The sequence below is a fragment of the Notamacropus eugenii genome, chromosome 5 (assembly GCF_028372415.1).
Source record: "Notamacropus eugenii isolate mMacEug1 chromosome 5, mMacEug1.pri_v2, whole genome shotgun sequence".
Taxonomy (NCBI): domain Eukaryota; kingdom Metazoa; phylum Chordata; class Mammalia; order Diprotodontia; family Macropodidae; genus Notamacropus; species Notamacropus eugenii.
In genome coordinates this window covers 457,983,499-458,009,826 of record NC_092876.1, presented here as the reverse complement: position 1 = coordinate 458,009,826, position 26,328 = coordinate 457,983,499, and the positions used below count along the sequence as shown (strand labels likewise).

General features: G+C 41.0%; 1 protein-coding gene across 8 annotated transcripts in view; it reads right to left on the bottom strand.

Annotated features, from left to right (window-relative positions):
* The window catches only part of MAP7D2 (MAP7 domain containing 2), a 182,478-nt gene that overhangs the window by 7,899 nt on the left and 148,251 nt on the right, over positions 1–26,328 (bottom strand). For all 8 annotated transcript variants that reach the window (XR_011968256.1, XM_072615305.1, XM_072615306.1 and 5 more), the window contains 8 exons: positions 20,862–20,983; positions 11,577–11,824; positions 10,187–10,313; positions 7,949–8,174; positions 6,344–6,448; positions 5,144–5,200; positions 3,798–3,897; positions 1,707–1,893 (listed from right to left, as the gene is read on the bottom strand). Coding sequence is in view for 7 of the 8 variants with exons in the window: in XM_072615305.1 (XP_072471406.1) it covers positions 1,707–1,893; positions 3,798–3,897; positions 5,144–5,200; positions 6,344–6,448; positions 7,949–8,174; positions 10,187–10,313; positions 11,577–11,824; positions 20,862–20,983 (1,172 nt within the window). In the remaining variant the exon portion in view is untranslated. The remainder of the gene's footprint in view (positions 1–1,706; positions 1,894–3,797; positions 3,898–5,143; positions 5,201–6,343; positions 6,449–7,948; positions 8,175–10,186; positions 10,314–11,576; positions 11,825–20,861; positions 20,984–26,328) is intronic.

Here is a 26,328-nt window from a genome sequence, read left to right as displayed (position 1 = left end):
GTCACAGATTGTACAGTCATTTTTCAACCTCTTTATGACCTCATTTAGGGTTGTTTGCTGTTTCCTTCTCCAGTTCATTAACTGAGGCTAACAAGATTAAGTGACTTGCCCAGGGTCACACAGCTAGTAAATGTCTGAGGCTAGATTTGAACTTAGGAAGATGAGCCCTCCTGACTCCAGGCGCAGCGTTTTCTGCACTATGCTGGCCCTGGCTGGCTACATTAAAGTCCCACCACTGATGCTCATTAACCTGTGGAATCATAGACAAGTCACTTAAATTTCTTCGGGCTCCATTTCCTCATTTGTAAAATTATCTTTGAAGTCCCTTCTGGCTCTAAATCTATGACTCCTACTAGAGAGAGACATTCCTATGGAAGCCAGGTTGGAGAACACTGCTTGTTGTTAGTGGGGGGGGGGGGGGGGGGGGGGCTGGATGACTTCAGGCATCAGTTACGCTGGCCCTAACCTTAAGATCCTACCCCCTCATAGAATCTTTTAAGAAGTAAAACCGCAACTTCCCTGCTTTCCTGTCCTTATCACCCAAAGCCAGTTTTGAAAAAGCAAGTCGTACATTAACAACATCCTTCTTATGCCTACTGAATTTTATAAAAAGCGCTGCTCGGAATAGTTATCTCACTAAGGGAGGCCGCCCCACACAGTCCTTACTACAAATCTCATCAAATCTGTACTCCCTGTCAACTCTTGTAGTACTGAGGAAAGCGAAAGGTCGAGGAGAGTAACTAAGGAAGTCAGGCTTTAGGGGGTTTCTTCCTCTGACTAGAAATAGTTTTTTGTTGTTGTTAAGAAAACCGCTGACACAAGGTCACAGAGAGGCAGAAAATCTAGTCTCCCTCAAACAACATTTTCTTACCCCTCTCAACTCTTTCTTAAAGCCTGACAGCAGGTTTCCTCTATCTCCTCTGCCCCAACTGTTAAGAGCCTTTTGAAAGGGGGCACAGGAGTGGGTTGGAACAGTGTTGGGGTGCCCTGGATAACCCCTCATATGTCTTAGGGATTTTCTCCTGGGGTACAGGGGAAGGATAATGTTGCTGCGAAGAAGGATCCAAACAGGTCCTGATACTTCAGCTTTTTCTTTTTTAATTGAATCTGTGACTTCATGGCATAGGAACTCAGGAAAAAATGTCTTCTGCAATGCATATTGGTATCTTCTCTGTATCCTCTGGCTTTAAATAGTTGCCCAGGCCATTGAGAAGCTCAGTGACTTGCTGAGGTTACACAGCCAGTATGTGTTGAAGGCAAGGCTTGATTACACTTCTTGTTCTTGGCCACAGGGAATGATACTAAGAATGATGGAAGGGAAAACGAACTAACAAAGCTATGTAAAAGTAAAAGGGGCCGCCTGTAAGGGTAAGCAAAGTGGGATTTTTTGTTGTTATTTTCTGGAGTCCAGATTCCCAGGCTCAGGCTACATGCTATTATCAAACATTTCTTAAGTTTAGGGCTTATAGTCTTAAAAAAACATACACAACCAGTGTCTTATTTTGTGAAAGTCTAATAAAACTCCCTAGTGCAAAATATGGGAAACCAGTATTAGCCTGCGACCACAAATTTTGTCATGTCATCCAAAGTTACTTTAACTTGTTCCTCTGGTCCTTGCATCAGAGTAGAATAAGGAGATCAACCCAAGAGAAATCCGTTAACATTTTGGGGGAGACGAGTATTAACTGTGAAAGAAACACATGTACCTGACATCCATAGACTGAACCTCATCTGTAGAATCATCCAGACTGTTCAACTTCCCATCTAGGGCATCCAGATGGATAAGTCCTACCATTGGCTTAACACCATTAGAGAAGACATCCTGGGAGATAATTTCAGGAGCAGAGGGTCCCATACCATTAGTTTCTTGGTAGGTGGTCAATCCATTGATTTCTAATTTGGAACACAACAGTCATTAAAAACAGAATGCCTCAGGTTAATCATAAAATAACCAAAACAAAGCAACTTGAGGGGAAATGCACATTTATTGGATCACCTGGTTCAATCCTCCAATACAATGACAAGTTTTCTTGGAATAAAAGCAGAGTAGGATTCTATCTGATTTTCCACAGATTAAATGAGGAAGACAGATCAGGTAACAAATTCTAGTATGCAAAGACAGCTTAAGGCACACCAAGGAGGCTTCATGTGAAATACTGAGCAGCTTTCCCATTTGCACTCATTGTAACATATAGATAAAGGTTGAAAAATGATTTTCAAATGGGTACGTCCACTTAGATGTGGCATAGTTCGGTGGCAAGAAGGCATGATATGAAAGCCATAGGACCTGTGTTTAAATGCTAGTTCTGCAACTTCTTTGTTGTATGGCTTTGGGCAAATCACTTCACCTATCTGGCTCCAGGAGAATGGACTAAATCAGAGGTGTCAGACATGTGACCAGTGGCTCACAACACTCCCAAATACCCCCTGAGCTAGATTAAAATGTAACCAGAAAATATTTAACAAAATAAATAAAAATTGCAATAAAACATAATGTTAACATGTGTTTTTCTAAGTCAATATGCAACCTCCAAGGATCTTATGTGAGATTTATGACTTCATTTCTATTTGAATTGGATGCTACTCTACTAGATGACCTGGAAGGGTCCTTTGATGTAAGTCTACGGTCTTAGGTTGCCTATCACTGGTATGGAGCACCAAAAACCTACCAGGAATTTTCTTAAAGGAAGGAACAGGAGGAAAAGACAAAGTAAGTTTCCTCTCTGTAAAAGAGCAATCAGTTCCTAAATGAGACGCGGTCATTATGAACGGATGGGCGTCACGTAAATGCCGAAGGGATAAGCACCTAGAGGTTGGACGTCTGGCTTTATTAGTTACTAAAGACATCCATGACTTTCCTGTAAGGAGTACTTTGTAACTGAATCTATTTGTCTTCTGTGTGCTTTGGAAGATCGATCCATCAATCCCCACATATTTTATCAATTTGTAGTTATTTGGAATGGGATTTCCCTATTATTGCTTCTTGGATTTTGTTATTGTTATATAGAAATGCTAATTATAGAGAAACGTCCAATTTTTTCTTTTTTTCCTATCTTCACTGCAAAACATTTCCATATTAGACGTTGTTGAGGGGTGGGAGGTGTGGGCAAAGCAAGAAAAATGAAGTGAAAAAAAATGCTTCATGATGCACTCCGAGTAGAGAAGTTTTCATTACTCATCCTTTGGAATTGTAATGAGTCATGTATTGGTGCAGCTGATTTTTTGAGGGTTTATTTTGTAGCCTACAATTTTGCTGAAGCTATTGTCTCAATCAGTATCTTTGCTGATTCCCTAGGAAATAATTACCCAAGGAATGAATTACCCAAGTATACTATCAATATATATGTTCCAAATATAATACCATATGATCAGCAAATAGGAATAGTTTTATCTCCTCTTTACCTATTTTTATGCCTTTAATTTCATTCTCTTGTCCTATTTCTTTTGCTAGAATTTCTAAAACTATATCCAACAATAGCGGGGTAGTATTCATCTTTACTTTACTCTCACATCTATTGGGAAAAATTCTGGTGGATTCCCACTGCACATCATGCTTGCTTTGGGTTGTGGATAAATGCCTATCGCTGTTAAGGTTTTTTAACATAAATGTGGTGGCTTCAGTGATTTGCCAGATGAAGCTCACAGTTTCTGACACGATGATTGGGGAGAGAAAAATCTTTTACACGCTGGGTTGGACAAGATGATTGAAAGCCCTTCCCAACACTAAAAAAATCTATAGTCAATGTATGATTATTAGTTGTGCAGGATACCAAACATTAACCCATTCCTATACTCACCTACTTTACTCTGCACAACAGGCTTTGATGTATTATTTTCTACATTCAAAATTGACTGAGTCTTCTGCTTGGGTTGAGTCTCTAATGCAGGCTCTTCCTTCTGCCACAAACAAAATATATGAAAGATTAACTTGAAGCACAGAGAGAAATAACTTTAAAAAGTTTAGAAAATCTTTAGTTTTTGGCTGGGTCATCTATCTACCAATTGATTAAATTCAACATTTATTAGAGGTCTTTAGCATGTGCCAAGGATGAGAGACACTCATATCAAAAATGAAAAGTCCTTTTCCTCAAAGAAGAGGACATCTACTGGGAGGATACAACACATAAAATGAATATAGGGAATAAATTAAAGGAATACAATGTAATTTCAAGAGGGAAGAAAGTACAAAAACTGCAGGGATCCATAAAGGCTTTATATAGTAAGTGAGAAAACTTGATGGAAGCTATGGCCTTAGTAAGACAGACGATGAGGCAGAGCAGTCCAAGTATGGGGGACCGCTGTGCAATGGGATTCATCAGGCAAGTTAGTCTAACCCAAATGGAAATGAAACCCAACTGGAAAGGTAGAAGGAGGTCGGTGAATAGGGGGCCTTAAATGCAGAGCTGAGGCTGATGGAGGCAAGCATCTTAACCTTCTCTCTTCTCCTTACTTATTTTTTCTGCCTTGATGTGAATGACATATTTTTCCCTTGGTTGTTCGACCCATTGAGAAGCTCCTTCTACATAAAGCAAACTTTCTCAGCCTTGTCTTTCCCTGCCTTTGTCCCTTTCTGAACTTATCATTTCTTGGCATCAGTTCCAATTCCCTAAAATTCCAAGATGATGGAAGACTCAAAGGCTCATTGGCTAGTACTCTTCCCTCCCACCTACAAATCCTTTGACTTTCTCATTTTTTCCGTTGTCCTGCTTGGAACCCCAGGCCTGTGTGTTATGTCCCCTCCGCACAATGCTTCCGATGACTTCGGTCAGCATCCTTGCTTTCCTTCCACAGCAACCTTGGATTCTGCCTCTGGGAAGCTGGTCTTTAATAAGGGAATTCTTGCTTTATCTGTTGTGCTTCTAAACATGTCCATAGCAAGGTGCTGAAGGCTTATCCCCTCCCCCCTTCCCTCTTCCTCTTTATGTTTTCCCCCCATTAGAATATAAACTCTTTGAGGAAAGAGATTGCCATACTGGCTGTATTTGTATCTCTAGTGCTCAGTTACAGTGCCTGGCACACAGTAAGCGCTTAATAAATGCTTTCTCTATCTCTGTATCTCTGCTTCCTTTGTGATCTCCACGCCAAAACAAAAACCTCTTAGCCAAGTCAATACTGTATAAAAATAACCCTGTGAATCTCTCACCTTCACCTCTGTTGAAACATCACTTTTCCTTGTCCTCTTCATGATTTCATCTATTCTCTGGAAAACAAAGGAATCGAATAAGAGACCACCATCAGAAAAGTATGAGCAATGAGGAAAGGTTGCGACCTGACATGATTCAGAGGATAGACGTTTTCAGAGTCCATGGGGGAGAGGCGGCTCTCAGGTCCCACTGGGAATCTTTTAACCCTATATTTAATAGGAAAAGAGCCAAACGTTTTAAAGCTCATCCATTTGTATAGCATTCAATTTCTTTTTCATTTTATTTTATTTTTCATTCTGAACTTAACAAACACCAAATAAAAGTAAGCATTTCATAAACACCGTAGAACAGAGAGAGAGAACTGTACATGAAACTGGGAACTTCTTAGATAAAACTCGCTTTATCTGCTTAAGTTGCATGGCATTTTCTTCACAACAAACCCTGTGAGAAAAGGAGGGCAAATATTATGTAAGTCTATGTTATCTGCTTGCTAAGAAACTGAGTCTCTCAGAAAAGTATAGTGCAGGGATGGGGAACCTGCGGCCTCGAGGCCACATGTGGCCCTCTAGGTCCTCAAGTGTGACCTTCTGACTGAGTCCAAGTTTTACAGAACAAATTCTTCTATTAAGGGGATTTGTTCTGTGACGTTTGGATTCAAATGACCACTCCTGAGGACCTAAAGGGCCACATATGGCCTCGAGGCCGCAGGTTCTTCACACTGGTAAAGTGACTTGTTCACCACCACAGTTACTAATTGCCACAGCCAGAAATTGAACTTATATCTTCTGACTAAATCCAAAGTTCCAAGTCCAGATGTTCTGGCTATGAGACCTGTCTACACCATCTCCTAAACATTAACATCTGAGAAACAGGCTACCACCATCCCTAGTGTCATAGACTTACCCTTTATGACCAACCATTTTTTTTTAAAAAACAAAACCCTCTTTAGCCTGGTGAGTATCCACTAATCACAGCCAGTCCACTGAGGCAGGACATACCCTTACAAGCAGGGGAGTGGGCACAGGCACTTGGAAACAGGTAAAAAGACCAGGAATCCCCAGCTCCTGGACAGAGGCTGGTCTAGGACCTGAGAAAGCTCCTCAAGAGAGAACCTGTGCTCTTTAGAAAGCTAGCCTGCTTTCCCATGCTTTTCTTCTGTCATGTGACTCACCTGGTCCATCCCCATTCCTTGACCTTACCTTCTTTCTCACGAGTCTTTCCTGCTCTATCTGCAGCATAATTTGTTCTCGTTCTAGACGCAGCTGGTGAGCTGCTTCGCGTGCCTTGGCTTCTGCCTCCTCTTTCTAATAAAAAGATGTGGGATAGGACAAGTTATCTGTCAGGAGTTCCCAGAGCTTTCATGTTTTCCCTTTCTTATGGCCATGGTGACCCAAACTGGACACAACTACAAATGTGGCAAGTGAAAGCCAAAATGTCTGGACTTTGGTTTTACGTCACATCTTAGGGACCTCATCTTATTTATCTATCAGTCCAAGCACAGGGCTTTGCATACAGAAGAAGCTTAAAATATTGGTTGAATGAATGATATTGTGTGAAACATTTAATGTTTAACCCATGAAGTAACACACACTTCAGGGTAAGACATCTGGAAATGTACAATTATAATTTCTGTTTGCAATCTAACGTTAATATCCCTGTTCTGATAGTTTTGGTCTTGTTTGTTGATAAACTATTTTTGACCAATCATTTTTTATAGGTTACACATGATGTGCTCCACCATGGTCAGACCACATTGTGGCAGGGGTGGCAGGGTGGTGGCAGTCCTTCAGTTCCATAGATCATGTTTTAAGAGGGTTATAAAAAAGCTAAAGCATGTTCGGGGGGAGCTTGGTGAGAAGGCAAAACTGTTTAATACGAGAAATATCTGAAGCTTGGAGAAGAAAAGTGATGGTGAAGAAAGTGGGACCGTCTCCATGTTCAAATATCACACTGCATTCAAATATCTAAAGGACTGTTATGATGAAGAATTCATTTTCTGCCTGGTCTGGAGTGTAAAACTAGGACTGATGGATGGAAGGTGTAGACAGGGAAAATTAAGTGCATGTTAAGAAAAAACTGACAATTACAACTGCTTAAAAAAATGGTGCTTTGGTACACAGTGAGTCCCCTCTCATGGAGAGGTTCTAGAAAAGCCTCGACTGACCATTTGTGAGGGGGTCCTGTAAAAGGGATTCATGCATTGGAACAGTGTAGAGTAAATGAACAGAAAGTTTCCTTCTGACTCTCAGAGTCTGTGATTCTATTACTTAACTTATATTATGTTTCTTGGAAAAATGGACTATGTTCAACAGTTCCGTGACAGTTCCTAGCTGTGCCACCTGCCCTGGGCTAGTCACCTAACCAACCTCTGTCTGTCTCAGTTTACTTAACTATAAATTGGGGGTCATAATTGCACTTACCACCCAGGGCTGCTGTGGGATCAAGTGAGATTATATTTGTTAAAAAAAAAAAGATACTTAGCATAGTAACTGACATATTACTCAGTCATGGGCAACTCTCTGGGATCCCATTTGGGGTTTTCTTGACAAAGACAACTCGAGCGGTTTGCCATTTTCTTTTCCAGCTTATTTTACAGATGAGGAAACTGAGACAAACAGGGTTAAGTGACTTGCCCAGGGTCACATAGCTAGTATCTGAGATTAGATTTGAACTCAGAAAGAGTTCAAGGCCCAGCATGCTATCTATTATACCACCTAACTGCCACCACCTGGCACACAGTAGGTGCTTAATAAATGCGTGTTCCCTCCCTTCCCCTTCTCTGCCACAGAGGACATATATTGTACCTCCTTTTCAATTCTGGCTCTTTCCTGCTGTTCTCTCTCGTGCTTTTCCTTTTCTTGCTGCTCTCTTAGAAGTTGTTCTTCTCTAGCTTTCCTCTGGGCTTCTTCCTTTTCTCTCCTCTTCTCCTCCTCTTGTCTTTGCTTTCTTTCTTCTTCCCTCTTACGCTCTTCTTGTTCTTGGAGAATCCTCTCTTGTTCTGCCTTTCTTTCTAGCTCTTCCCTCTGTAGCCTTTATAAAAAACATGACACCTTCAAAAGCTGTAAGCAGTCCTAATGAACAGTGTCCACAGAGTAGTGATATGAAATCATAACAGCTAATATTCATAAGATGCTTGTGTGCCAGGTTCTCTGCTAAGCACTTTGCAAATATTATCATTTGACCTTCACAAAAACTCTGGGAGTCAAGCGCTAGTTTTATCTCCATTTTACAAATGAGGAAACTGAGGCAAAAAGGTTAAGTGCTTTGCCTAGAGTCATAAGCCAGTAAGTATCTGAGGGTGGATCTGAATTCAGCTCTTTCTGCATCTAGGTCTGGCAATTTATCTGCTTTACTCACAAAGACAACCTGCTCCCAAACGTATGCATTTTATATCCATAACTATTAACACAGATTTGTGACTTGGGCTTAAAAGTTAAAACAATTAGTTCTAAGTTCTGAATTACTTGAATTTCCAAAAAACCCAAACACATTAAACAAAAGTGATTTTTAATTCAGTTACATGCACAGTAATGATGATACAATGGCTCATCAAATTACAGGATATAAAATGTCGGTGCCCTAAGTGATAGCAGCTAAAAAGAAGAGTCTATCGCTCTCGTCTAATGACAAGTCTCAACAACAGGGAGAATAAAAAAAAGATTAGAGGGAACAAGTACGTCAGTGGCCACAACGATGCCACTCGATGACTTCAGAGCAATGAGGAGTCTATTCAGGCATGCTTTGGTCGGAATTGAAACTTCAAAGACAGAGGACAAATGGAAGGAAACTTCAAAGGACCCTTTTGGAATTAATTATTTAAAAATCAGTAGTACTGATTTTCAATTTAATATTTAATACCGTTAAAAATAATCATTTTGACTTTTATCCTACACCGATGAAACAGTTTGTAGCAATAACTAGGCATCTCCTCTCCACAAATAAAGTAGTGGTGAAAGGGGAGAGAAAGGAGGAGGAGAAGGAGAAACTTTGTACTTAAAGGGGACCTTCTTAGTTGGTGAAGTTACAAGGAACAAAGGATCTAAAATCAGATGGCCTGAATCAGAAGTCACTGGCACAGTGTCAGGCACACAGGAAGCACTTCATAAATGTTGACCATGTCCTACCATTATCCCCTTCTTATTAGCTAGCATAACTCTGGGCAATTCACTAACTCTTACTGTATCTATTTAATTATCTGTAAAAATAAAGGTTAAAAAAAGGTAAAAAATATTGGCAAATGACAGTTGCCTCCTTTCAAGGAGGGCAAAGGTGGGGAGGGAAGCATTTTGTGAAATAAAAGTGTTATATACTTGCAAGCTATTATCAATATAGAGGGTTTCCCAACAGTTTTAGTGTACTTAAAACTTAAAATTGCACTAAAGACTTTTGGAACATCCTGTATTTTGGATGAACAATTTGTATTTATTATTAAGTTTTAATAGCTTAAAACTGCATTGAGACTTTTGAGATACCCTGTATTTCTAATTGATTTCTATTTGAAGACAAAGGTGATTCAAAATGTATGACAGAAAAAGCTACAAAACCCCTCCAAATCCTCCTAATATTACCTATAAATATGTTTTCTCTGTTTCTCTCTTTTCCCCTCCTCTCTCACTTCTCTCTTTCTCTCCCCTGTTCTTCCTCCCTTCTCCATCTTTCTATCCTCTGCACCTTTCTTTATGAGCAAAGCTCATGTCCAAAAATTGGGTACAGCCATTCCAATATTTATGCTTCCCATCTAATAAACTCAGGTCACTCTTGAGGTGGCCTGAGAGCCTGGGTTAGCCACCAAACCTATGTGGCCAAGTCACCTGAGCTCTGTGTGCCTCACTTTCCTCCAGTGGACAGAATGGGGATTACTGCTTATGTCTGGAAGGGCCATTGGGAGGGAAAGGTGCTTCGCACACTTAAAAGTGTCCGAGAAATGTGAGCAATCCCCCTCTATTCAAAATATCACCCAGAAAAGAAGGGTTGGAGCCCTCTGTCTGGCTCAGTCCTGCAGAGTGGGCAGTGCCCGCCCTTGGAGGGGCTGGATAGAATACCTCTCTTGCTTTTCCCTCTCCAGCCTTTCTTCTTCTTCTTGTTCTTTCTGCAGACGAATCTGCCTCCTCTTCTCTGCCAGGATTTTGGCGGCTTCTTCCGCATCAGTTGTTCCTGCGGTGAACTTCCCTGATGGTGCATGAAAGGGTTAGAAAATGAAAGAGGGCAGGGGCAGGCAAACTGGCACAATAACCCCAATGATGCACACCGGCACAATATTCAAGGCATCCTTCTCACAACAACGCCGAGAGGTGCTGAGAAATATGCTCTACAACCTGACAGCATTTCACTGGGGAAGAGGCAAGCGTGTTGGATTTAGTCTGAAGCGGAGCGCTATGTAGCACAGTGGATGGAACGCTGCAGTCAGGAGGATCTGAGTTCCAATTTGGCCTTAGACACTCGATATTGACAAGTCATGTGACCCGGGGCAAGTCATTTAACCCCACTGTCTCACCAATTAAAAAAGGAAAGGTTCTTCCTAAAGACCTGTTTCATCTCGCCTCAGACAGTAGCTAACTGTGCATGCCTCTGGATAAAGCTGCTTACACCTCTCGGCCCCGCCCTCTCCACTCATTTGTAGAACAGGGATAACTGCACCTACCTCATCAGAATCAAATGAGAGAGCATCTAAAACACTTGGTAAACCTTAGAGCTCTACATAAATTCTAGCTAATATTAATACTGGCTCCAAGCTGGGTTGATGCAGTGGATAGAATGCCCCTGGACCTCGAGTCAGGAAGATTCATCTTCCCGAGTTCAAATCTGGTCTCAGACACTTACTGCTGGGAGACCCTGGGTAAATCACTTAACTCCTTCTGCCTCACTTTACTCCTCTGTAAAATGAGCCAGAGAAGGAAATGGCAAACCACTCCAGTATCTTTGCCAAGAAAACTGCAAATGAGGTCATGAAGAGTCTGACACAACTAATTAACACAACAGTTATGAATGTTATTATTAAAAAAAAACAAGCCTCAAAAGTGATCCCTGCTCATCTTATTTAAGGAACAGAGGCTGAGGATTAAGGTGCAACCTTTTTTTTGGCTGAGAATTACACATTGGCCATGTCCAGCCTATCTTGCTCAGCACGTCTCGGAACTTTTCCAAAGCCAGGAGCTGAGTCAGTCATTCGTTCTTTACCTCTGGCCATTCCCCTTGGGGAGATGAGTAAGACAATTTGATAGAGAAACTAAATGGTTTGAAAAGTGATATTAGAAAAGTCATTCAGCCCCAAGACGCCTCCTCCTCCCTTACCTCCCTTTCCTCACAGCAGAAGCCAGCGCTTTCAGTCAAGCAGGCTGATTACATGGTCAAATGGAGACCTCTCTTCTCACCCCCAAGCCCACCCCCTCCAAGACCAAACACCTCTGTGCTGGCTGTACTAAGGAGGCTTACCTTCACCAACTTCGGTCTTTCCTGACCCAGGGCTGTGTTTCTCTGCAAGGTGCTTCTCACCTTGATCCCCATGAGCTCCATGTGCTTTCTGACTCAAAGCCCCTTCCTTCTCCTTGTTTGCTTTTTCTTTGTCCGCTTTCTTCTTTGGAGTCTCTTGGTTGGGAAATTGGGGGCTTCGGTATTTGACAGGTGATCCTTGGTATGGCTTGGTATTCTTTGGAGATTGTGGGTATGTTTTTGAAGGTGTTCTACAAAACAAAAACATGGGAGCGGATTTCTGGGTCTCAGTGGACAGACTGTGTTCTCTCTCTCTCCCCAAACCCTTCAGACCTCAATAGACTCTCAAGATAAGAATTTCAAGTTCAAATTGGCATTTTTGAAGAGAAAACTTAAATGTCTACCATAAGCTTTAAAGTGAAGAATAATATTCAGAAAAAGATATTGGCATCTTTTGGGAGTCAGAATGACACAGTAGGAAGGACAGTGGAGTCAGGACCTGGGTTCTAATCTCACCTCTGAGGCTCCATGGACAAGTGGCTGACCTGGCTTGAATTTATATACTACCTTTTTCTAGTCTCACCTGTGTGGTGAGGTGTGTGTGCACCAAATGGTTCCTCCATGGAGACACTGTGTTCTAGTGGAAAAGGTGCTAGGATAGGAATCAGAAGAGCTGAGTTCAAATTCAGGGTTTTGACATTACTACTTGTGTAACCTTGGACAAATGAGTTACCTCTTCGGGCCACAGTTTCTTCATCTATGAAATGAGACTGGGGGTGGTGGTGGTGGTGGATGAGATGGACCATGAAGTCCCTTTCAATTCAATATCCATGGGCCTAGGATCCCTTGATTCTTTTCCCTAAACCCTAGAAGAACCTGGCCAATTATATGATTAAAGATTAATGGAGTGTAGTGATATGAACACTGTATTTAGACTCAAAGGACTCAAGCTCTCATCGATGCTTTGTTACTTACTAAGTTCATGCAATGACTTCTTTGAGTCTCAGCTTCCTCATCATCAAGGGAAAGGATGAACTAGATAACTTCTAAGGTCTATTTTAGTAACAAAGCCTTTGCTCTCATGAGTATTTATTATAAATTTTATTGCTGTCTTTTGTTCTTATATAACTTCAATTTCCCCTGCATCTTTTCTTCCTCTCCCCTTTTCCAAGAAAGCCATCCCATTTAACACAGAATTGGTGTTTTTACTTTCCAATTATGCTTATGTCCATTATCTCATTTGTTTCTTAAAACAAAATCTTACAACAAAGCTAGGGCAGATAGTGTTCCCATTTTATAGAAAAGGAAGCTGGGGACCAGAAAAGCTAAGTGGCTTGTTCAAAGACACAGTGAATTGCACAGAAAGGTCTAGACCGGGGGTGGGGAATCTACAGCCTTGAGGTCACACGTGGCCCTCCCGGTCTTCAAGCATGGCCCTTCACTTCGAGGCTCTAGGTTCTCCATCCCAGTCTAGAGTCTGAGGCTTGATTGCCAGTGTTTTTCCATATGGCCACATTATTCCATTCCCCTCTCTCTACCTTCAGGAAACAAATAAATAAATGAAAATTTAAGGATAACTAATTAAATGAATGGATTGACGCATGAATGAATAAATAAATGACTAAGGCGTCTATATATGATGAAAACTATAAGGAAGGGACAGAGAGAGGTGGCAACAAGCATTCATTAAGCACCTACTATGTGCCTGGCTTTGTGCTAAGCACTTGACAAATATTTTTGAATTTGAACCTCACAAGTATACCTTGGAAGATAGGTGCTATTCTATTATTATCCCCATTTTACAGTTGAGGAAATTGAGGCAGGCAGACATGAAGAAGTGACTTGCCCAGAGTCAAACAGTAAGCATCTGAGACCATATCTGAACTCAGGTCTTCCTGACTCTAAGCCCAGAGCTCCATCCACTGTGGCACATAGCTTGCCAAGGGCATGAATTAAGGGGAAAGGGAAAGCATGGTCTTGTGCTCCTGGAGCATTGGTTACTGGTAAGCAGAGCTACAAAAGACTTTTTTCTCTATGGTTTTGAAAGCCAAGAAAGCTTCAAGCCTTTTTCTGAAGCTGTCCAACATTAGCTACTGTTACTATTGCACAATGGCTAGACGAGATTAATCAAGAGTATGAATCAGGACCCGTCTTTCCAGGGTTGTTTCGAACACATCTTTCACATTTCTCATGAGGCTAGAAAACGAAATAGGATTCTATCTTTTTTCACATACACTACCCACATAGTGTATACTGATGTGAGATGATGAAAAAAAAGCATTGCTGTGGTACAGGTACACAACAAAGAGCCCAGAAGTCAGAAGGACTTCTCTTCCTGAGTTCAAATCTGGCCTCAAATACTTATTGGTTGTGTGACCCTGGGCAAGTCACTTAGCCCTGTTTACCTTGGTTTCCTCATATATAAAATGAGCCAAAGAAAGAAATAGCAAACCACTCTAGGGTCTGTGCCAAGAAAACCCCAAATGGGATTACAAAGAGTCAAACATGGCTGAACAACAACCCTCAGTAAGGTCAGGTACAACCCATTAATTCAGATAGCGAAGCAAGCAGGCTAGAATGAATCTCCTTGGGTTGCTGTCTGGAGGGCATCTTTATGTGGGCGTATAATTGGGCAGGAACAGGAGATACAGCCACTCTCCTTTTATGTGCACAATCACTCTTTTTTCCAAGATAAGTTTCTGATAAAGAGTATTTATATTAAATCCAATTTTAGATGACAGTGGGGAAGACAATACTCAATTATCTGCAGTGGCACCTCAGGAATTATCTATTTATTATAGATGCCAGACTGGGACAAAGGTGTGACAACCTGGAAGGCTATCACAAAGGAATACCATTATGATCTCTAGTCACCTAGAGATTGGTCTATAGGAGTTCTTAACCTGTGGTCGGTGAACTTAAATATGTGTAGGTATGTATATGTGTGTATATACACACATATACATGTATATGTACATATATCTGATATATACATAAAACTGTACTTCAATATGATTGATTTCCTTGGTGATCCTATGTATTTAATTTTATGCTTTTAAAAAATTGTTTTTCTGAGAAGGGAAGCATAGGTTTTGTCTGACTGTTGAAGGAGTTCATAACTCAAAAAAAGCTTAAGAATCCCTAATCTTAAAGGAACCCAGCATGATTCAGCCACTCAGAATGAGTCGCAGATGGCTCCCTGAGCCGATTCCTTCCATGATGCAAAACACATCTGAACCCTGGAGGAGAATTCAGTTTTCTTTCTTCTCCTTATTGGATTTCTGTTTCATTTTCAATGTACTTTAAAAGGCAGCGTTCACCCAGATTCCTAAATAAAAACGTCCAAGTCAGCTACATGAGGGATACCTGGGAATACTTACACAAGAAACATTAGCTGACTTTTTGATCGCCATTTTAAAAAAAAAGCATCGGACTATTTCACATGGAGGGCTGTAGGGTCCTATAAAGACTCAGGGGCAAAGGGAGTGTTGATAGAATTATTTATGGATATGAATGTATGTATCTTCAGTCTGGGATATGGGCTATATAGCTAGGTATCTGATCCCTGGTTTGAGGTAGGCTTCTGAAACTGTTTACCGGAAACCTAGATGACATCTGACAAGAGACATACAACCAAGAGTGACTACTTTATGGAAAAATATTCTTAGGAAGCTCAGTGTCCAAAGAACAGCTTCCTGATATTAAGGGCAGGAAAGAGAATAATAAACTTACAGGTTTTTGAGACCCAGTGAGAGCAAATTATTAATTACATAAGGCCTATTTCAACTTTTCTGCTGCTAGCCCATAGAATTCTAGATCTAAATTTGGAACAGCCTTGAAAGGGAAATCTAATCCAACACTCTCATTTCACAGATGAGGAAATGGAGGCCCAGAAAAGTTAAGTGACTTGCCCAAGGTCACACAGGTACACTTGTCAGAGGTGGGATTTAAACTCAGGTTCTCTGATTCTGGAACCACCTGTTTCTGTTCTCCCAGACTACTGGACCCTTTACTCAGGCTCTCTTTTAATCTTCATTTTTTGCCCTTCAAAAGGCTTATTGATACTTTCATTTTTACATCAGTCATTTCTGGGTATACCTTGTCATTAAACTCTCCTTTGTGACAAAGAAACACATTTAAGCAAAATCAACCAATACTGACCATATTTGACACTGGAGACACTGTTCCATATCCATAGTCCCCAGCCTCTACCGAAAGGAGAAAAACGTGCTTCTCTCATTTCTTTTCTGGGGTCAAAGCTGGTTATTAGAATTAGGTGGCATTCAATTTCTTAATGTCTCACTGGTTCCATTCTATCTTTATAGGCTTTTTGAGAGGAAAAATAAGCATTTACTAGGTACCTACTATGTACCAAGTACTGTGCACTTTACAAATATCATCTCATTGGATCCATTTTGTCATCTTTGCCAATTTGATGGTAATTTGAATCTGTGTTACTAGTCATTTAGAACGACCTTTTATGCTGCTTTTGATGGTTTTTCTGCCTCTGTCCAAAAGCACACAACTGCCCATGCTTTAGAATCAGGCATTTTATTTTTGCAGCCTTTCCAATGGAGGGAGTAGTCAGCCTGTTTTATGATTTGCTATCTGACTTGGCAGCTCATTTGATCATTTCCACCAAAGCCCCAGTACTCCAGTGTTTCATTGTGACATGGCCTGGGGACCAGTTTAACTACATAGAAAAGCTTGTTATTATCAAGTTGGTGTGAGGGTGATGAATTTGTACCCAGGCTTAAGTGAGTCACCATCCCTTGAAATGAATATGCAGACAGTTCCCAACTTACAGGAACATATCCCTTACATATGTGTCTAGTGAGACAGAGCTAATTTTTATGAGTTCTTCAAAACTGTCTGGAGTATCTTAGCAAGCAACCATTTACAGTTCTACAGAAATGAAATAGATGTCTCTCCTCTTGGCAGAGAAGTGATGGACAATGGAAACAGAATGTCACTTGTGGGTTGTTATCATTCAGTTGTCTGAGTCATGTCTTTGTGACCCCATTTGGGGTGTTCTTAGCAAAGATACTGGAATGGTTTGCCATTTCCTTCTCCAGCTCATTTTACAGATGAGGAAACTGAACCAAACTGGGTTGAGTGACTTGCCCAGGGTCACCCTGCTGTAATCATCTGAGGACTGATTTGAACTCAGGAAGATGAGTCTACCTGACTCCAGGTCCAGGGCCACCTAGCTGTCCCTGATTATGGGTATAGAACCTGAAAGACACGGCTGATGTGTTGCTTTGCTTTTAACTCCTCTTTTTCTTTAAATTGAGATCCGTTTAAGAGGAGTGAGGGAATATAAGGCTATAGCTTGTTGCCAAGTGACAGCTGAGAGAAAAACCAGCACGGACGTATTAATAAAGCATTAAAAAAATGACGTGGAACAAAATGTGATTGGGGGATGTGCTAAGTACATAATTCTTGGTGAGGCAATGCCAAGTACTTCATGAAACGGAGGGTACTAATCGCAAGGCTTCCAAGTTTATATCAATAAATAATAACAAGGCAGCTAGCACTGATATAATGCTTTGAAGCTTGCCAACACTTTGCAGCCATGATCTCATCTGATCCCCCTTCAACAGCCCTGGGAGGCTGGTGAGACGATTAGCCTCATTTTACAGATGAGGAAACAGAGGCAGTGGTTAAATGACTTGCTCTGGATCACACACCTAGAACATGTCTGAGGCAGGAATGGGACAGAGGAGTCAGTTTAAATGAAAAGAAAATTGTTGGATCCAGGCAAGACAAACAACATAAGATGAACAGATTGAGCCATTTAAAATAGGAATACCACACCATCAAAATAAAGAGTAGAAAATGAACAAGGCAGAATCATCGAAGCGTCGGACAGGAGAGCTGGTGTAATAAAACATTGATAAGGGAGGGAGGGGGAGCTGAGAGGAGCAGACACTGGACTTGGGGCCATCAATCTTCCTCTCTAACAGCAGTTAAAACACTAAATGCTCACTTAACATAGGAACAAGAAACATTTAAAGAGGTAGAAAGATGAATGCCACAATGAAATGAGCATTTGGATGCACAGAAAAGATACAAATAGATTTTAAAAGAAATACACTTACTGCAATAATTTTAAAATGTGGAGTAGTAGAAAGAGCTGAAACTTTAGGAGTCAGAAGCCCAGGTTCTTTTATTTTCTGCTGTGTTGAAACTGCATCTTGCTCTGGTCCCTCTGACCTCCCCCCTCCCCAGCACAGTTAGTGTAGTAGGTTTATAAGTAGCTAGTATAAGGTAAAATATTATGAAGTAAGACTGCAAAGGGGAGCCTAGAGTCATTTGCAAACTGTCCCCATAAATCAAGGCAGCCTAAATTACTTACAAACAGTCTCATAAATTAGAGGAGCACAAGAGCCACTGGGAACAGCCTCCTAAATTCACTAAAGCCACATCCTAAGACTATGTGCTAAATTAGGGGAAGTCATCTAGGCCTTAATGTAACAGCTCCTTGGTCCTGTTCACTGCCTTTGGTCTGTATACACTCGGGAAGACCAGCAAAACGCCAGCATAGCATTATACTACTGAACTAACCCTAAGGTATGGCTGATAACCTTGAGACGATGTGGATTTGTTAATAATTAACCTTAAAGTGGCAAAGATAAAAGTCATCCCCCCCAAAACCCTATAAAAATGGGACTCCAAACTTCTGTGCCCCAGCATTCCTTCACCATGCTGAGGGAGCGCTCTCCACTCTGATCTTCAGCTAAGAGATTCTCTGTGCCTCTCCCCTTCACCATTCTTTTCCCCAAAGCTACCTTTCCCCCACCCCACTCTGTAATCCTCTAATCTCTGTGTCTCATTAAAGGACTATGTCCCACTCACTGCCATCATGGTTTTTCTTGGTGAGTATCCAAAGAACAGGGTGTTCCTGCCCCCCACCCCAGTGGTCCCACTTTGTCAGTCATAAACTGAGAGCACCAGGAGGACCAAGCACCAAGGAGGACCCTTCTACAGCTGCCCCTACTGTGAATAACTATGGTACAGTGAACCACATGTGTCCCTTCCTAGGAGACTTCTCCCCTTATCTGGGTCTCAGTAAATCAATTAATAATTCCATAAATTAATTAACAATTCACTTGCTCTAGCACTTATTAGTTGTGTGACCTTGGGGGCGAGTTATTTGAAATCTTTCTAAGCTGTCAATTTTTCAACTGTAAAATGGATATGCTAACGCTTGTGAGGACCTCACAGGCGCGCTACAAGTAATTAAACAAAGCGTTCTGAACAAGGTGTCCTGCTTTAAGAATTCAGAAACATGGCATTTTAGAGAGCTGATCAATATTATATACAGATGCAGCTTACAAGAGGGCAAGATGTGTAAAACAAGCAATAGTCAAGCCAAATTTTAAAGTAGAAACTAATTAACTAGCAGTGAGCTAGAGTGACTAGGCTTGTTACCTGAACACACAAACAAAAATTGCCATGTTCCTTTCACTTTTTTTCCCCACTAGAGACTGATATTTTAGGCTTTTGCTGATGTTCAGCTGTTTCAATCGTGTCCAACTCTTAGGAACCCCTTTTGAGGTTTTCGTGGCAAAGACACTAGACTGGTTTGCCGTTTCCTTCTCCAGCTCATTTTATAAATGTGGCAACTGAGGCAAACAGAGTTAAGTGATTTGTTCAGGGTCACACAACTAGTAAGAGTCTGAGGTCAGATCTGAACTTAGGGCTTCCTGAATCCAGGCCTGGTAATCTATCCACTGCACCATCCAGCTGCCCAAATCTTATGGTTACATCATCCCAAAATCTTCCATGACCACATTTGTCATAACTGCTTGCTGAGGATGTATTGTTAATGTATTTTTGCTTAATTTGAAGATCTTTCCCACCCATTAATATCCCATGTGGTCTTAAATCACATGGAAACCTAAGTCACATGTGGTGGGAGGAGTGGGGTGGAACAGAGAAAGAATAGAGCAAAGCTGGGAGGAAGTTGGTGAGAGCAGTCAGAGCAGAGAGAGAGGACATAGGCAGGCACAGCCAGTCTTGTGAGCGTCTGCTTGTGGGAAGGCCCTGGTGCGGGGGAGGCTTGGGAATGGCATTGTCCCCTGCATATTGACTTCTTAGTTATAGTGACTATGATGGATTCGGCTTTCTGGTGTTGGGATTTGGCTTTCTGGTGTCTGAATAAATGTTTTTCTTCTGCCTTCTATATGGGGAGTTTGTTGTACTTTGTGATTCAGAACCACACTGGCATATTTATAGTCACCTTTGGTGCTGTGAATACTGCCTTGGCGATGCAGAGGTACAGAGAAAACAATGTAATGGACTTTGCCACAAAGGAAGGAAATAAGGAAGAAAGGATAGTGGAAGAGGAGCAATGGACAAGCATCCTAATGGAATTCTTAATGGAAAAACAATGCAAATAAGGGATTTTTAAAAAAAAGCATTTGCATGGCATCCCAGGGACAGATCAATTCAACCTTATAAATAAGAACCTCATTTTTATCAGCTGGTAAACATCTTTTACTAGTTCATTTTCTGCATCAGTCATCAAATAAATATCTTCACTCTGTCTCCTTGGTTATTGTCTCAGTGAAAGTGGACACTTAACCTTTCCTTCACTCTCACAGCTCCCAACCAGCCTAGTTTGCTCACATCACCTCAGCTGGACCAATACAAAAGCCTTCTAAGTGGGCTCCCTGCCGCAAGCCTTTCCTCCATTCAGCTGCCAAAGTCATTTACTACAATGAAAGTTTGGTCATGTCACACATCACCCTACCCCCATACCTGCCCAATGAACTCCACTGGCTCCCTATTATTTCCAGGATCCAATAAAAAAAATAATCAATTTCACATTTAGAGCCCTCTCTGACCTTCCCTCTTCCTACCTTTCTTATATTTCACTCCCCTCCATGTTATACTGACATATTTAGTTCCTTTTCACCCAAATATTTTGTCTCCCAATTCCATGCATTTGCACTAACCTTTACCTCTTAGCTTCCCCAACTTTAAGACTCAGTTCAAAGCTTACTTTTCTGCAGGAGGCCTTTCCTGATCCTTCCCACCCACTGGCGACTTAGAGACTGCCTCCCATTTACACTGATTACGTCTGGTATGTATGCAGTTATTTGTATATCGTCCAGCTCTAGACTGTGAATTCTTTGAGAGCAGAGATTCCTTTTTTGCCTTTCTTTGTATCCCTAGAACTTAGCACATAGTAGGTACTTAATCAAAGCTTGCTGACTGACCACCTGAAATCACAGCTTTCCTACCAACAAGGATGGATGAGAAAAGGGAAAAGATTCTTACTTAGATATGGCAGGAGAGGAATGTCTCTTGGTTGCTGGAGAATCCGTTTTTCTTAATGGAGATCCAAGGGCAGTCGTGGAAACAGCTGCTGGAGGCCGCTTCTCTTTCCTTACTTTCTCAGTCTACAGAGGGAGGAAAGAACATGAAAGTAGAAGGACGGTGAGATGTCTCATTTTAGCTGCTTTTTAAATATTGTAACTACAACACTTCTAAAGTTGACTTTCAAAGAGACCATTTCATAAGCTTCATAGATTTCCAAACTGTAAGCGGTGGCTAAATTCAGGCCATTATACAGGGATGGCACAGTGCTCCAAAACAGGAAGAAGAAAATAACTGTTTTATGTAAAACTTCAGAGCAAATTCATTCCCCATAGGTACTCTGTAAATTTAAGAATATCGTTATTCTTCCTTCTTCTGCAGGGCACAATGTAGTGAGTGGTAGCAGAGAAAGAACACTGGATTTGAATCTTCACGCTTGGGTTCATAGTTCATAGGTCTGGGTTAAAGTCCCATTTATTAGCTTGTAACCTTAACCAAAACCATGGTTCCTCACAATCATGGTATTTACAGCTGAAAGGTGTAAAGGGGCAGGGTTTGTGCATTTCTATCTCTTTTTTAACAGATAAGGAAACCAAGGCACTGACTAGCCAAAAGTCACATAAGGCTGGGACTTGAACTTAGGTCTTCTGGTTCCAAATTTGGTACTCCTGTTCACTGTAATAAGCTGCCTTTGTGTGGTATAACTGTTATATATTCATAGATAAATCATATTTATGATCATAATCATATTTTTCCCTCACAAAGAGAATTCTGAATCGAGGAGACACTTGTTTAATCATCCAAAAATTATCTATCTCTCCGTGAAAAGATTTCTCCATCCCCTGGCAGAGAAGATCAAAGGCCTAACTGAAGTGCCAATTCAGTATCAAAGCACCATTTTCAGGAAGACTGATCGTAGGTAGAGTACAAAGATATAAAAAATCACCAGGACAAAATTATGGGTGGATAAAATTGCTGTGAATGTAACCTCCAAGAAAGCCATCCATAAATTCTTCCATAAAATACATACTAGAATGATATGGGAGCATTACTGTTCCCTTGCTCCATAACTACCCACTTGTTAGCCCTTAAAAACGGCCCACATTCCCCCCCCCAAAGATAGCTGGACCTACCAAGCACCTCCATGTCTTCTCAGCTTTTCGCCAATCTCCCTCACCAATCTCTCTTTTTCCCCCTTTTCTCATACACACAACACACAGAGAGCGCATGCACACACACACACACACAGACACACACACACACACACACACAAACACATACCACCATCAACCTCCAATCCTCCCACTGCCATCCCCACCTTACTATTCAAATCTACATAGAAGGAAATCTAGAAATTTCACGTCTAGTTGGAGAAACTAAAGAAGGTATGCTAGCCTAGGGCAATGAGAAATAACACTGGGCTACAGTACCTCTGCTACCTGCTGGCTATATGACTTCTCTGAGCCTCAGTTTCCTCATCTGTAAAATGAGGGAATTGGACTAGGTGCTATTTTTTAAGGCTTGGTCAGTATAATTGTGATGTTGTGGGGTTTTTGTGGGTTTTTTTCACTTACATTCTTACCATATTATGTGTATTGCTTTCCTGATTCTGTTTATTTCATTCCATTTATGTCCCCTAAACTTCCCCCTGCATTCCTCCCCTATCCCAAAGAGCCATTCCTTACAATAAAGAAATTTTTGTAAAAAATAAAAGAGGAAGAAAAATCATCAAAGACGATCGGCACATTGAAAACCAATCTGTCTGTATGTACAGCGTTTCATGTATGTGAATCCCCGTTGCCAGGAGCTGGGGAGGCGTCTTTGATATCCAAGCTTATTCTTTGTAATTGTGCAACACTCACTTCAACTGGCTTGTAGTCCTTGTTCTTTCCATTTACATGTTATCATTCTGTATGTATTGTATGTATGCATATGTGTGTACATATACATACACATGCATATATACATGCATATAAACATATAGGAACAGCCAGGTGGCACAGTGGAGAGAGCACCATCAGGAGAATCCAGCCTCAAACGCTTCCTAGCTGTGTGACCCTGGGCAAGTCATGTAACCCTGTTTGCCTCAGTTCCTTATCTGTAAAATAAGCAGGAGAAGGAAATGGCAAACCACTCCAATTATCTTTGCCAAGAAAACCCCATCATGAAGTCAGACATGACTGAAAAAATGAATGAATAACATACACACACAATGTATATGTGTGTATGTGCGTACATGTATATACACATATACATATATACATGCATGCATGCATGCATAAAAATGTCGATGTGTATATTTAAAACCTCCTTTCCAACTTTCACATTCTACCTGTCTGGGTCACTACTAAGTTGAGGAGTTAGAACAAGGGACTAACCCTGTGAAACTCCCAGATAAGCAAACTGCCCCTTTCCTAATACTGGTCGTTGCCTAGGGGACTGAGAGATGAAGTGACTTTCCCAGGATCTCACAGACCAAGGATGGGGAATCTGTGGGCTCAAGGCCACATGTGGCCCTCTAGATCTATTCCTAACCCAAACCCTAAATGCGCTCTAGATCTAGAGGGCCACATGTGGCCTTGAGCCCACAGGTTCCCCACTCTGGTCACAGACAGTATCATTAGGAATAGGACTTGAACCCAGGTCTTCTTGGCTTTGAGGTGGGCTCTCCGTCCAACATGCCATGATTTGTGTTAGGCTGAAAATAACTGTGATTTTGAAAAATGAGTAGTTTTGAAAGAAATAGGGAGTCTAAGAAAGAAATATGGAGTCTGAATGCAAATTGGACCATACTATTTGCTGTCTTTTTTTGTTTAGTTTAGTGTTTCCTTTCTCATGATTCCTCCCATTTGTTCTAATTCTTCTATACAACATGACTAATGTGAAAATATGTTTAATAAGAATGTATATGTAGAACCTATATCAGATGGCATGCCATCCTGGGGAGCAGGGAGTGGAAGGTGGCAGAGAAAATTTAAAATTTATGGAAGTGAATGCTGAAAACTAAAAATAAATAATTTATTTTAAAAAATGACTGGTTTCAAAGTTATGCTAAGGAAGCCCCCATTACATTTGTGAAACAACCACACCAAGCTATGAAATAGGAAAAAGAAAACAACAGTTTTCTAATTTGGGAGCAAATTCACTGCCCACAGAGACCCTGCAAATGAAGGATGCAAGATGATTACAATGCAGGGAACTGAAACAGAATGAAACATCAGAACACAGAAGTCATTAAAAACCTGAGGCAAAGGAAAGGAAAAGCAAGGTTAGGAGAGTACCATGTCACACCTATCAGACTGGCTAATATGATAAAACAGAAAAATGAAAAACATTGGACAAGATGTGGGAAAATTGGAACACTAATGCATTGTTGGTGGAGTTGTAAACTGATCCAACCATTCTGTGCAGCAATTTGGAATTATGACCAAAAGGTTATAAAACTGCATACCCTTTGACCCAGCAATATCGTTTCTAGGACTGTATCCCAAAGAGATCATAAAAATGGGAAAAGGACCTACATGTACAAAAATATTTATAGCAGCTCTTTTTGTGGTAGCCAAGAATTAGAAATTGAGGGGATGTCCATCCATTGGGGAATGGCTGAACAAGTTGTGGTATATAAGAAGGTAATGGAATACTATTGTTATAAGAAATGATGAGCAGGTAGGTTTCAGAAAAACCTGGAAAGACTTGCATGAATGGATGCTGAATGAAGTAAGCAGAACCAGAACACCGTACATAGTAATGACTACACTGTATGATGACCAACATGGATAGGCTTAGCTATTCTCAGCAACGCAATGAACTAAATCAGTTCCCAAAGACTCATACTGAAAAACACTATCCACATCCAGAGAAAGAACTATGGCGCCTGAATGCTGATCAAAGAATACTATTTCCTCTCTTTTGTTCTTTGATTTTTTCTTTCTCATGGTTTTCCCCTTTGGTTCTAATTCTTCTTTACAATATGACTCATGTGGACATAGGTTTACTATGATTTTGCATGCATTGCCTACATCAGATTGCATGCCGTCTTGGTGAGGGGAAGAGAAAGGAGGGGGAGAAAATTTAAAACCCAAAATCTTGTACACGTGAATGTTGAAAACTAAAAAAATATTAAAACAAAAACAAACAGAAAAGAAAGGTTAGGAGATAACGCTCTTGAAAGGGGCAACTAGCAACAGAGGAAGAAGGAAAGGAGCTCAGGCTGAGACGGGGGTAGAAGAGGCAGATATGAAAACACTGAGAATATACTTGAGGTCATTAAGTGTTCACAAGATGTTCTCAATAGGAACATCAGAGATAGGGAGCTTATGTGGAGTGAGAAAAAGGAACAAGTTTGGGAAGAAGGGCAGCCAAGGCCAAGACAGGAAAGGATTTAGAAAAGCATTATGGGCAGATGGAAGGTGTAGCCAATGAATCAAGTGGGACATGACCAGCAAGTTAAGCCTTTGGCTTTAACAAATTGACAAGAATTAAGCAGCTGGAGAGTCAGGAAAACCCAAAGAAGAAAGAGGAGTCAAAAATCATCAGCTGTGGATACCTAGAGTTTGCTTAAAAACAAAAAGGCATGAAGAAAAGTCTCAGGGGAGAAGAGGACAGACGAGCCCATTGTGCTGCCGTAAGGGACTGGACAGAAATTCTAATTTCACTGCACTGCAGCGGTAGTTCTGCAGTAACTAAATAATAATTAACAATAATTACAGTCACTATAAAACAATACCTTACATTTATCCAGTTCTGTAAAGTGTACAAAAGCACTTTAGCACAGTTATCTCACTTCAGTCTCACAACCTGGTGAGGGAGGCATTAGAGGCGATATTATCTCAGTTTTACAGATGAGGAAGCTGGGGTTCTGAGAGATTAAGTGGCTTTGCCCATTGTCACAGAGCTGTTATGTGACGGGAGAGATGTGAACCCAGGCCTTCTGTGGCATAATTGCGAGATGAAAGCCAACTCTGTTTTGATTCCCCATCGTTTCATGCATGTGTATCTTCTGTTTCCAGCTAGAGCACGTCCTCAAATTATCATCTCCAACTGTTGCTGAGTCACGTCCGCCTCGTTGTGACCCCATGGATGAGTTCATGGAGTTTTCTTAGCAAAGATGGTTTGCCATTTCATTCTCCAGCAGGTAATCATTTAACATATGAGGAATTGGGGCAAACTGGGGTTAAATGGCATGTTAGAATCACATAGCTAACAAGTGTTTAGAGGCTAGATATGAACTCAGATCTTCCTGACTCTAGGTCCACTGCTCTATCCACGGCACCACCCAGCTACCTGCATCATCCAATAACATCTACCAAAAAGCAATGCACATTGTAGGCAGCCAATAAATGCCCTATGGGTCAAGAAAAATGGTAGGGCAGAATCTTTGATCCTCATTTTCAGCACATGGGAACTTTTTTGTGGCTTTAGTTCTTCA